At 44.7% G+C, this 13,882-nt stretch overlaps 1 protein-coding gene across 3 annotated transcripts in view; it reads right to left on the bottom strand.

Annotated features, from left to right (window-relative positions):
- LSAMP (limbic system associated membrane protein) overlaps positions 1 to 13,882 on the bottom strand; it is a 699,205-nt gene that overhangs the window by 362,358 nt on the left and 322,965 nt on the right. For all 3 annotated transcript variants that reach the window (XM_053312266.1, XM_053312265.1, XM_053312267.1), the window contains one exon: positions 9,280 to 9,512. In XM_053312266.1, the coding sequence (XP_053168241.1) occupies positions 9,280 to 9,512 (233 nt within the window). The remainder of the gene's footprint in view (positions 1 to 9,279; positions 9,513 to 13,882) is intronic.

Here is a 13,882-nt window from a genome sequence, read left to right as displayed (position 1 = left end):
CATTTTCCGTGGGAGGAGGCAATGGTAAACCCAAAGAAAGCCACAGGGCTCTGTGGGTGTCAGGAGTTGAAATTGACTTGATGGCACACTTTACACACTTTAATATATGAAGCAGCTCAAAGAAATATGCAAGACCTGTAAGAACTAGCCCTACAAAGAAAGGGAAGGAGACATGTGCTGTAACCTAGAGGTAGAGATAGAGATAGAGATAGATGATATAGATGTCCTTCCCTGCTAATGCTGCTGTATGAATAGGTTACAATGCTATGTTGTAAATTGTGTGGGTGGAGGGGAGACGAAGTCATACAATCTGCTGAGGTGCATAGAAAAAATACCATCTGTCTAGTATCCTGTGTTTTCCTTTCTCTGCCTATCTAGCTTCCAAAAACTGAGGCACCTAACTACAAAATGAATCTGGAAATATAGAGAGGATTTCTAACACTACATTGGAATGCACTCATTTGGTCCAAAAGTATGTCAAGGACAATCCTCATGGTTGTACCTAGAATCACAGAATCTGAAGGGACTTTGTGAATCCAACCACCTGTCCAAAAAGACAGGAAATCCTATTAATGAAAGCATTTTCCAAAATTGTCAGTTAAGACAGAGCAGCTGCTTCTAGGTCTGGGCAAATAACACAGAGCTGTGTGGCATCTGGATTAAAGCATTCATTGTGCAAAAAGAGTTTGTGAGAGGAGCCCACATTTTAGGGTAGAATAAACACTGGAAATGACAACAGAGGGACATTACTTCCATGTCAACTCTAGATTATGAGAGAGATAAAGTAGGTGAGGTGTACCTTGCAATGGACCAATACTTCATGGTACAATTGCATTGCAAGCTATTATTCCAAATCTATTCTTCGGGGAGAGAGCAGAAACTAAAGGAAGCCAAGGAAAAAGAGAATAAGGTAATAGAATGAGGAAATAGAGTGAAATGGTTTTGGGCCATACTACTAATATTGAACAGAGATTAGAGCAGAAGAGATAAAACTTACATGTTGAGATCATTCACATGACCATGCAGGTGGAAAGGGGGGAAAGCCGGTTTAACTCACCCTCCCAGACAACTGCTTCAATGTTGCTGGGAGCAAATCCTGGCCTCTGGAGATCCTACAATGCACCATGTGACATGTGTGATGCATTGGGGATTTTCCCAGGAGACGGGAGCTCTAGGCACCCATCTCTATGTCTGCTGGGGCTAAACACAGCCCAGTGAACACATGATCCCAGAGCCTGGGATCCCAGAGCCTCATACAAGTCCTTAACCCTGGATAAAAGCCGGGTTTGAAAGCAAAGCTAGGCGACGCTGCATTCACTGGGATCAGCTCTGATTCTGGAAGTTCTCACATGCAGCCTAAACCAGGTTGGGCTTCTTTAGCCTGGGTTAGATTGCATGCGAGAACAGCCTTGTTGATTGTTATGTGTCAGACACACACACATTCTACAAATTCTGGGAAAACAACTGCAGCTTGCCATCATGTATGCAGCACAGCACACAAATCTATGCACCCAGATTGCCTACATAAAAACCTTGGGTAGGAAACGTACAATGTGAAGTGTCACTAATATCAACAGTCAAATGGCACTCATAATCTGAGACATCTCATTTCCTCTTCATGTTTGGCATCTGAATTCTTAGATTTGGAGAGTTGTTCTGATTCATTTAATTGAGTGGGAGTTCATTCCTAGTAAATGCTGTCAAGTGGCTCTCTTACCTAAATGTACGTAGTAACTACACAACTGCAAGACCTAAACCGTAAGCTGCCTTTTATAGGAATACCAACATATGCAGACATCAGGTGTATAGAGGAGTAGTTGTCCAGGAGTGATGCTTAGCTCTCACAGAGAGCAAAATGCTTCTGGCAACTGGCATGGGTGAAATAGCAAATACCTGCTGGTCACTACCACTTTGTTAGTTGTGGGCTGTTTGCCCAAGCTACCTTTGGCTCTCACTCCATCACTTTCCAGGTGATTTTAAAAAGTATCAGGGCAACGACGTAAACAACAAACAGATGCAAATGAAGGCTGTTCTGTAGACCCAAAAGGATTCTGGAGTTGCTGAGGAAAATTTACTCATAATAGCTAGAGATACTGGAAGCTATTTTGTTAAGATCACAAAACTTGTTCTAAAGCAAATTGTCAGTGTCCAGAGAAGCAACATTGGTCACAACTGCATCCATGCAACAGCATGCATATAGATATGTCAAAACCAGTGATGGGTCAAAGGCCATCTTGTGTGGTTAAGGGGGGGGGGGGAGATGTTCTCTCCAGGCTAATCGACTTGTTGCCCATTTATATGCTGCAGGTGGTCATTAAATGTTAAGTTGTGGGAATTTTGAACCAAATGTGTGAAGCCACGGGAATTCTGAACTACCCTAGCCAATGGGCAAACATATTACAGACCTGCTAGTTTCTGCATCTGTTATATAAATATATGGAGTCAATTGTTTGATTTGGATATCCAGAACGTGTAAGCAAGCCCTCAGACTTAGAGGGATATTTGTCTTTACAGCCTGGTGGACAGAAGGGGTGTAAAATAAGTATATATCCCTTATAAATAGAACATTAGCTGTGATCAATGTGAACACAAGAGATTTTTTAAAGTGCTGTTCTACATTTAAAGATCAATTAAAGATTTCTCACCAAATCTACAGAGAATAGGAAAAGAAACAATGGGTTTCAATTACATGAAGTTAACATTTAGTTAAACATTAGGAGGGGGGAACCACTGCAGTTCATCAATATAATAAGTTGCCTAGTGAGACTGTGAAATCTTCTCTTTGGAAGTATTCAGGGGAGCACTACAATCAGTGCTAGGCTATAGGTGGCCAAGAAAAAAGGCAGGCTTGAGCACCTACAACCTGCCTGATTCAGAAAGAGGCTGTCCAACCATTAGGCCTTCCCATATTGAGTTAAAATATTGGTCTCAAAGTAGCAGCATACTTGAAAGTAGACATATGATTAGAAATCTAGAAAGTTCAATTGAGAAAGATGAAGTTTGGCTATAACATCAAATTGATCCCAGTAGTGTCACAGCATGTTATCCAGCCACTAGTATGTTATCCACCCTGAAAGATCAGGTATGTAGCTTGGGAGTACTTCTGGACCCAAACCTCCCCCTGATACCTCAGGTTGAGGCAGTGGCCAGGAGTGCTTTTTATCAGCTTCGGCTGATACACCAGCTATGTCCATTTATTGAGACAAAAGACCTTAAAACAGTGGTGCATATGCTGGTAATAGCCAGGCTTGAGAACTGCAATGCACTCTACCTTTGGCTGCTTTTGTACACATAGGCAGATTAAGGCATAGGCAGTGGAGGCATCTGCCTATGGCAGCAAAATCTGAGGAGTGGCAGTTGCCGCTTCTCAAATTTTGCCATGCCATCTCGGGGTGTGTGTGTGTAGCTGTGGAGAGAGGCCAAGGGAAATCCCCCCATTTGCCTATACACCGCCATGGCGATATGGGGCACAGTCTTGGTGGCTGGGCTGGCTGCACGGAGGGTGGAGGCGGCAAGGAGGGAAGAGAACCCCCTTTTCTTTACCATTAAAGTGCTGTGCCTCTGCTGCCATATGGAATGCTCCTCCGTGGCAGTGGGGCGGTGGAGGTGCGGCGGCGTAGTGGTGGCCACTCCCCTCCCCTCACATTATCCCTCACGAAGGGGGGCACCTGGGCAGGTTCACAGCTCAGCTCAGCTCCGAAGCCGAGCAAGCTCTCCTCTCCCCTTCATTTCAGGCAGCAAATGGCTGCCAGCTCACACGGGCTCTCCGCATCTCGAGGCCAGGCCCCCTTTCCGTGCAATGTCGCACACAGCATTACACGTCACACACGTCACATGTTGCACACAAAGGGGGCGTGGCCTCCAGCTCCAGACCACCCATGCGAGCTCTCTGGCATTTCCGGCAGCCGTTTGCTGCCTGAAATGAGGGGGAGAGGAGGGCTCACTCGGCTTCGGAGTTGAGCTGAGTTGTGAGCCTGCCCGGGAGTCCCCCTTTCTGAGGGATAATGGGAGGGGAGCGGAGGGGAGAGACCGCAGAGGAGTATTCTGTATTGGAGCACAGGCAAAGCACTTTAAATAGTAAAGAAAAAGTGGTACTCTTCCCTCCTCGCCCCCCTCCACCCTCCCTGCAGCCAGCCCAGCCACCCAGACTGTGCCCCATCCTGCCACAGCAGCAGCAATTCATATAGGCAAATGGAGGATTTCCTCTCACACCCCCTCCCACTCCCCGCAGCAGTAAAATCCTCTTTGCCTATAAGTGGCAAAGAAGTTCATCCACTCCTGTTTGTACATAGTTCAGAAACTCCAACTGGTGCAGAATGCAGCAGCCAGGTTGGTCTCTGAGGTCACCTGTCAAGACCACATTACTCCTATTTTAAAAGAACCACACTGGCTGCCAATTAGTTTCTGGGGAAAATACAGAGTGCTGGTTATTATCTAAAAAGCCCTGAATGGCTTCAGCCCAGGGTATTTCAGAAAACACCTTCTTCATGAACCCCGCTACCTATTAACATCATTGGGGGAGGTCCGGTTACAGTTGCCACCAGCTCACTTAGTGGTGACCCAAAACTGAGCCTTCTCTAGGGTCCTTCTTAATCAGCGCTAGAACAAACTCCTAAATGAAATCAGAATCTCCCCATCTCCGGTTGTTTTTAACTGACTTTTGAAAACAAACCTGCGTTATCAGGCTTTTAGTGTATTATTATATTATTATATATTATTTTTAGGTTTTAGTTGCTGTTTGCTTAAATTGTAAACCACCATGCACTTTTACCTACAGTGGTATATAAATGCGACAACTAACTAACTAACTAACTAACTAATCATGTATAAGAGATCCCTAAGAGAATTCTAAAGCTGGGAGAAGCTAGGAGCCTTTGGTCTGTGTACTAAGGATAATCTCACTCCAAATTCCCACTTCAGTACAAGTAGGCATTAGCTGCCACAGAGGCAATTGACCTTGTACTGGATCAGATGTCAATACTGTGTAAGCTAGACCAGTGGAGAAACCATCTGCAAAGAGCAAAACTCCTCACTGATTAGTCATGTGAGTCCTCCAGGAAGGATGAGTTCTCATGAACAAGAAAAGTTAATGTACCAGAGGGAAGGTGAGGCCAATGTGGTTTCAACCAACTCAAAAGGTCCTGAGATCTAATAAATACTAGTAACTCAGAATTAGAGGTGTGCATGCAACCGGCCGGTCCAGTTTGGTTCCAGTCCAAACTGGACCTGAACCAGATCGGGACAGTTTGGTCCGGCACAGCCTCATACTCCCTGGTTTGGAGGGATTAATGAATGATTTTTAAAAAAAAGAAATTCTACACTTATCCCCTCCAGGGGAGTTCTCCAAGGCAGTGTGTGTGTGTCTATGGAGGTTCCCCCTCCCCCCACTGGCCTTCCCTCCTTCAACAACAGCCCCGTTTGCCCATTTTTCAGCCCCAGACACGGTGGCCATTTTAGAGGCCAGGCCACCACATCTGTGCAATGGATCTCTGCATAGCCTGGCTCATGCCCAGACCACGCAGAGGCCCATTGCACAGATGCAGTGGCCTCCAAAATGGTCACCATGCCAATGGGGGTGGCCAAACTGGGCCATTTTTGAAGGAGGAAAGGCCGGTCCAGGGTCAAGACAAACTGCTGGTGGTTTGGCTCGATCCTGAGCCTTCGAACCGGTTCAATTCTGAACCTGTTTGCACATCCCTACTCTGAATACAGTATGTCCATCAGTAACAAGTACCTTTCCCCCCTAAGGCTTTCCTGGTTGCAGTTCTATCCTGCACCGTTGTTCAAGAACATTTCTTTATACCAGGGGTGCACAACTTTGGCCCTCCAATGGCTGAATCACTAAGCTTCAAGCACTTCTTGAGTGGGACAAGTGTTTTGCTCTGTACTGCACTGGATGTTCTCAACTTCGTGCATCTTTGGACCCTTCTCTGAGTTGGGCTTTCACAAGATTACTCATGTGTCCGACTGCCTGAGAAATCCAAGACTCTCTGAGCAGAAAACCCGAAGAGATTACTCAGTGGAACCCTAACGAGGAGCCCCAGATTCCTCACCATAGATAGGAAGCACCCTTAGGCCTGCACATGAGATAGCAAAATTAATAACAGGTAAACAGAGCTTTTTCTCTGCTTCTAGCTCTGTATTCTGCTCCCCCACCCTCAACATCATTCTCCGGCTCTCCCCTTTGCTTGCTTGCTAAGCCATTACTGTTGTATTCTTGTCAGCATAATCGCAGGGCATTGTCTGCATTCTTGGCACTGCCAAATTTGGCAACTACTTCCATTTTGCATTGTGCCTCTGTTGTGTCAGTACATTTCATTTCTTGTTTCAAAAGCCCAATCTCAGAGTCCATTGGCCCTTTAGGGGTACCCTAATGCCTTAGGCCAGACTATTCCTTTGCACAAATATCAGGACTAATTCCCCCTACTCAAGCAAAAAGCATACATACACATATGGTATTTGATGCCGATCTGAATAAGTTTGGGAAAAATGATGTGTGCATATAATTTGCTTTGCTTTGCTGCCATGAAAATAGTCCCAGTCTTTCTTAGATACGTGGTTACATGGACCAATGTAAATGTGATGATGAAGCAGGTGACCATGGATCAGTAAGAGTACCTGTATTTTGTGTGGCTGGTGAACATATTGCCAAAATCGTGGGATTAAGGATGTTGCGGCCAGCCATGCAATTTGTCTAATTCTCACACATTAACGTCAGTACCTGCCAAAAGAGAGTCAGGAATGCTCACGTGGATCGAAAAATGTGTTGTGTTGTGAACCAGTTCACAATTGCCTTAGTGCAGATTGATATACAGATAATTGTTTCTTGATAACGTTATGAAACAGAACTCCTCTGAATTTGTAATCCATGAGCATACTGTTGGCTTTGTAAAGAGTCAAGGGCATAAGGTCTCCAAATTGAGATGGCTGGTTAGCACCTCTTGGGGGAGGGAAATATCATCATTTCTACTGACGGTAATTTTATCTTTGCAATTAGCAGCCTTCACAAAAGGCATTATTCACATGTGTTCAAAGGGAACTTTGATTATAGAAAGCTTCGTATGCCAGAGCTGCTGCAGCTGAGGTGCAACTAAAAGCCTGTTGAAATTCTCGTTTCACTCTCTCATTTCAAATTATTTTTCCTTTTATGACACTTCAAGCCCAGCATATCTTGCACTACCAATTACTGTTTTCTTTTAATAAAGTTGTGAATAAATCTGGTGCAGGAGAGAACTGGGAATGCCAGACAGGAAGCTGTACAGCTGGACTAAGAGCTATTTTCCCAATGTTTATCCCATGTTAGCTGCAACTATCACACTATCAACTATCTGGACATTAGCTTGGCTGGATGGAACTCCTATTGCAAATTAGCAACCAAGAACACAGCTTTCTTATCAGTGCAAATAGGCAGAAAATTGTTTTGGGACAGGCTGAAGACTTGATAAATGCTATCACAGTTCATCATGTGATTTGGCTCCAAGACTCCTCAATATTGATTCCTCATCACTCCTCAATATTGCCATGGGTTCAAATTCCTACTTAGCCATGGAACTCATTGGATGACCTTAGACCAGTCACTGTTTCTTGGCCTAACCTACCTCACAGTGTTATTGTGAGAATTAAATGACAAGGGAAAACAAAATGGCCACATTTGCATGTAACCCAATGGGCCCGTAGTTCTATGCCCCCCTCCCCCCGCTCTCCCACCTGCATTTGGACATACAGTACCGTAGACTGCAGAGGCAGAAGAGCTGGCTTTGCAGACTTCCTTCTTGCTTGAAGGACAGCCCACACAGCCAATCAGGGAGGGAGAGAGGGGAAAACTTTTTCCCTCAACTCCAGTCCGGCTGAATACAGCCTCCAGTGCTGCATTCAAACAGCAGGGAGGCTCTGTGGACCCTCGGTTTAGAGCAGCAGAACTCACTACAAACTGAGGGTTCAAATTGGAGTCTCCTCAGCACAACATCAGGTTGCATTATTGACGGGACCAGAGTTGCACGTGTTCGGAAAAGACTGCAGTCCCCGCAACTCTGGTCCCCTGTTATGTTTGAATGTGGCCTATATGTTACCCTGAGCTCCTTGGAGAAAAGGCAGGTTAAAAGTGTAGTAAATAAATGATTGATTGGCAGTAGCACTCCAAGAATAAGGTTGACGTCTTTTCCAGCTGTACCACCTGAAATGCAAAGGATTCTATCTGGGATCTTCTACATGCACAATGGCTCCTCCCAGTTCCACTACAAAGCCCCAATAATTAGGACTGGTATTTTAGTAGCTGGAAAGGATGATATAATCTTTGATATACTGAACTTCATCTCTTTTGTGTGGAGGAAAGCTATTGGCTTTTTATTTGTTGGGGAGATTTACATGAATTGCACTTTTTGTTATTTGTCATGCATGTCTGAAGCTCAGGATAGGAGTTATTTTTACACTTAAAAAAAATCAAACTAAAATCATAAATACATAAATAAATAACTGAATTAGTTTCATTAAATAAATGCAGTCCAACTGCCTCACTTCAGTCATTATCCAAGCCTACTGTCATTTGTACGAGTCACATCTGACTAATCAAGGTCACAGAGAAGTAAATTTGTGATCAGTATGTATTACATACTGTGGAAGAAAGAGGGAGATTTTGCATCATTGCCATAAACCAGCACCAAGCAACCTCTCAGGAGGTGAAGATAAAATATTTATATCTTTAATATTAATTAAATATGGACCCCAATTCTGAGAGATCTCAAGATCTGCGCTGAATGAAGCTGTATTGCCAGACAAAATACATTTAGAGCTTATCTACAAGTCCATTTCCAGAGCCCTAAAATGACTGAAAGCCCCAAACAAAGAGTTTAAAATGTCTACAAAGCTAATAGTATCTTTGGAGGAGAAAACCGGTTGTCTTTACACTTCTAGGGCTGTGGGGATGCAGCCTCTTATGTCATATGCAAGACTCTTGTTGTTGAAGTATGAAGAAAAATGGCTTTTTGCTTGATTGCTTATTCACCATGAACAAAATATCTGCAGCTACATAGATTTGCCTTGAAGTTAAGAATGTTTATCCTGGACCAGATAAATGATTTCTCTAGCTTAGCATACTGTTTTGAGAGCAGTTACTCAAGTACAACAAGTTCACAAACAGAACATGATAGTAAACATCAACTGCTGCTAATATTCAACACCAGGTATTCAGATGAACATGGACAATGTAGCACTTCTGGCTATAAGGGCTAATAGTCACAGTTCCCAGTACTGTGCTCCCCACTTCCAGCAACCATTTCTTACCTTGAACGATCAAATAAACCTGGGAAGTCTTGGGATGATGCAGCGTTTGAACTGAGCATGTGTATGACCCCTCATCATAGACATCCACCTTCTGAATCCGGAGGCTGTATTCCAGAAGAGAAAGTTGCTGGAGTTCTACCCGTGGATCCAGGGACCACTTATCCTGACCAGCAAAAATGATGCCAGAACGATTTAACCAGGCCACCTTTGAGCTTTTGTCTTCTATAAAACACCTGCATGGGATGATAAAGGTGATTTTGGTAACTAAAAAGTCCCTTCTATTAGAATTTTACAACAGTCTCTATGCTGAAAACTTTCCCATAGGCGCAGTCACATCCATGCTGTGTGTGTGTGTGTGTGTGTGTATACATATACATATACTTACTTATTTATTTGATGTGTTTATTTATCATATTTCTAAACCACCTGATATACCAATATAGAAATCTCCAGGCGGTGTACAAGTTGAAACAAAACAATATAAAACAGTTAAAAATGCATAAAACAGATAAAAACAGTCTCAGTAAGTAAAAATATATTCAAAATTTATATTTCAGTTAAAAGCCTGGGAAAACAGGTATGTCTTGAGGTTCTTTCTAAAAGCAAACAAAGAAGGAGATGCTCTTATTTCTGCGGGGAGTATATTCCAGAGCCCCGGGGCAGCCACATAAAAGGCACAGTCCCAAGTTGCCACCAAATGAGCTGGTGGCAACCATAACCAGATATATATGTATGTATGTATGTGCGCGCACACACATGTTTGGTTTGCAAAGTTCTTTTAAAACAATTTTATGTTTATTCTTATAGCAAATCCATGTTGCAATTTCCCCCACCTGTATGAACTGTGGCAGAGAACATTTTTTTCCAGTGAGCAGTGTCAACTGAAGAGATGACAATCAAACCCACATTTCCCAGATCTCAGTCCAGCTCACTGCTCATGCACATCGGGGCCTGAAAATATGCACAGATAACCAACCTGCTCACACATGTAAGTTTAGGTTTAAGCTCCCTGAACTCATGCCACCTACTACGGCAGCTCACATGATGATAATTAGGGCAAGAGATGCCGTGCCCAATCCTGTTTGGCAGTTGTCTGCCCATTAAAACCACGGTGGGAGGCGCTGTCTGTGATCATGTACCTCATTCAGCAGCTGTTTTGCATTTCACAGCCTAGATTAGTCTAGAAAGCCTCAACAGGTTACAATCTCTAAAAATTTTCATCAAAAGGGACTAGATTATTTATTTTAGGTCATAAAAAGACAAGGACAGTCACAAGAAAATATGTATAATGCCTGCTTTCCGGATTCTGATGCCGAAGGGCCCAAGCCCTTTTCGAAACTTCTCTCTAATCTGTTTCCTGACCACAAGCTTCCTTCTGACACTGCAGGAACATGAAGGAAAAAAGCTTTCTGGCTTTCTCCCCATGTGTCCCCAATGGATGGATGCAGAGGAGGCTCAAAATATGCCCAGCTCCCTGCCAGCCTGAGGAGTGAGAGGTCAGGCTTATCATCTGTACTTTTGGTTTGCTGCAAGAATGCAGCTGTTACATTATGTATCTGATCTCCACTGCTGGCTCCTGCCAGCCCCTCACTTTATAACTGTGCACTAGCTGCTTTCCCCCATATGAGACAGCTTTTAACCTTTCTTGAAAACGAGAGGCTGTCTGCCCCGCTAGCCAAACATCAGGCCTGCACGCTGTGTCTTTTGCTGCCCAAACAATGAAGGCGTTCTGCTCAGATTTGACTAACCCCATGCTGCTAGCTTAATGTTCCTAGAAAACCAGGTGACACAGAGGTGAGAGGAGGGAGGGGAGGAGTGCACACAGGAGCACAGTATGGCTTGCCACCTGGCACGTCCCTAGTTGCAGCTGTCAATAGCAGCAGGGTGTCTGCTAGCAAAAGGATGGACTGACAGCCCTTGCAGGCTATGTTAGTCATTCAGTCCTTTTATGCAAAATCATAAAGAAGCTCTAACAATGTCAGATGCAGCTGTAGCTAAAGGATGAAGTCAACCCAAGAGGATATACACACAGTATCATAGCCTTTTCCTTCCAATTAATTAATATGGAATAACTGCTACCTGCTAGTTCCATCAGGTTTAGGCGAAATATATTCTAAAATACCCAACAGATGTTTTCCAAACAACCTAATATTACCCCACGGTTGCAGAGAGGAGGAAAAGGACACTCAGGCTGCATTCAGACATAACAGCTAACTGGAGTTAAAACTGGCTGAGGTTGAAACTCCATTATACCCAAACACGTGGAACCGCAGTTACTGCAGGTCAGCTGAAAACAACCTCCAGTTTGCCCCGCCAAACTCCAATCTGAACCTACGGTTATCTCTAAGGTTCACCACTGAGACCTGAGGGTTTTTTTTGCTGAAACCTTATGTCCAATTTGTGGTGCTGCTATAACCACAGTTTTGCACCAATTTCCAAACTGCAACCATAAAGGTGGCAGCACAAACCCACCCAAGGATGGAGCTGCTTTTGGCACTTCTCGCTGTCAGCCTCTCAGAAAACCAGCCCCACCTCTCCTGTCAGTTATGTTTTTGGTGGTGTGGAAGCAAGGTAGAAGGAAAACCTGGGTAGAAGTGATTGTGTGGAAGCAAGGTAGGAGGAAAAGCTACCCAGGTTTTCCTCCTACTTTGCTTCCACACAGTCACTTCTACCCAGGTTTTCCTTCTATCTTGTTTCCACACATTCACTCCTACAGAGGTTTTCCTCCTACCATGCTTCCTCACAACAGAAAATTGGGAGCACACACAGCTCCACAAACCAGGTAGAACAGTGGGGCTATTCTTACGATCACAAAAATTGGGCTAGTAAAATCCTAGCCCGATTTTTGTGATCTTAAGAACCACTGGGCTCGCAGCCGAGCCCGGTGGTTCTGGAGCGGCTAACCCGCTCCTGTAGCCCACCCCTTAGCCCGTAGCCATGGCACGGCTCAGCGCCGTGGCTACTTACAAGTAGACCCCCGGCCGGGAGGCTTAAAAGCAGCCTCCCGGCTCGAAGATCTCCCCAGTATGCCCTGCGCACTCGCGCAGGGCATAATTGGGCTTCCGGGGGCCATGCGGCCCCTGAGCTCCCCAGCCCCCACCGGCTCCATCTCAGAGCCAGCCATTGTGTGGGCGGCCGATCTGGCTGCCCAGGGCTCCCTCCCCGCTCGTAAGCGGGGAGAGCGGGCTTAGCCCACTCTTCCCGCTCACTTCCCAAAACTGGGTCTCACGAATCGTGAGACCTGGTCCAGTTTTTGATTGCCTGCCGGTTTGATAGACCTTGCAACCCATTGTTGCTCTTCCTTCCTTTCCCAGACTTACTTTGGTGAAGGGTGGAGGACCAGTGATAATGAAGGCCTTGGGCTGAAAGATATGGAATCCTCATGAATATGTACCAAAGCATCCATTGTCACCAAGAAACATGGAAAATGTAGTTCCCAGTGCTTTCTGGGTCAGTTGGTACTCCACTGGCTCGGAAGAGTATTATTCAGCTTGTGTCCCTGAACTGCCTTCATTCCAAGATTCAGCACTATCGCTACCCTAGAGCTGCAGAACAACGCTGGCTGCTCATCATACCCTCCATGTGATGAATATAATATGTAGGTCAGCTCTAAAGTGACATTAAGGCTGTCCAGTCTTTCCGGGATTCTTTGAGAGCTATCTGAAGCTAAAGATGGACAAATGCCATGCAGTCATATTGTCACCTGCATAATATTTTTCTTTGTTATTTTATTAATTAATTATAATTAATAGTAATTAAATATATATACTGCCTGACTCCAAAGGCTCTAGGTGGTTTTGTACCTGGAGAGCATTAAGAACAGCCCTGCTGGATCAGGCCCAAGGTCTCTCTAGTCCAGCATCCTGTTTCACACAGTGGCCTACCAGATACCTCTGCGACGCTCACAGGAAGAGATGAAGGTCTGCCTTCTCTCCCGCTGTAACTGGGATTTAGAGCCATCTTGTCTCTGAGGCTGGAGGTGGCCTCTGGCCATCAGACTAGTAGCCACTAATAGACATGTCCTCCATGAATGTGGCTAAGTCCCTTTTAAAGCCATCCAAGCTAGAGGCTATCACCACATCCTCTGGCAGAGAATTCCATAATTACTTATGAACTGTTTGGAAAAGAACTTCCTTTTGATGGTCCTAAATTTCCTAGCCTTCAGTTTCCTGGGATGACCCCTGGTTCTAGTGCTGTGAGAGAGGGAGAAAATTTTCTCTCTGTCCATTATCTCTACTCCATGCATAACTTTATAATGGCCTAACTTGAGTCCTTTGCCTTTTCTTTCACCATGGCTCTATTATTTGCTACCAAGAGCATTTGTCCCAATACCCTGTTTCTTTCTTTTCAAGAACATCAGATTCAGCCAGATAGCAATCAAAGCTCAGGCAGTCCTGGCCAGTGTTCCCTATAACAGGGATCTCCAGATGTTGTTGACTACAACTCCCATAACCCCCAGCCAAAGGCCATTGCAGCTAGGGATGCTGGGAGTTGTAGTGAACAGCTGACCTGTTAGAGGGAATACGGCCTGGCCCTAGGATAAATAGCACCATAGACCAGGACAGCCTTTGGTGCTCCCATCATGGTTAGTTAAGTTGCTTAT

The sequence above is a fragment of the Hemicordylus capensis genome, chromosome 3 (genome assembly GCF_027244095.1).
Source record: "Hemicordylus capensis ecotype Gifberg chromosome 3, rHemCap1.1.pri, whole genome shotgun sequence".
In the NCBI taxonomy this organism is placed as follows: domain Eukaryota; kingdom Metazoa; phylum Chordata; class Lepidosauria; order Squamata; family Cordylidae; genus Hemicordylus; species Hemicordylus capensis.
Note: the sequence above shows the minus strand (reverse complement) of the source record. Positions and strands in the feature narration are given on the sequence as shown.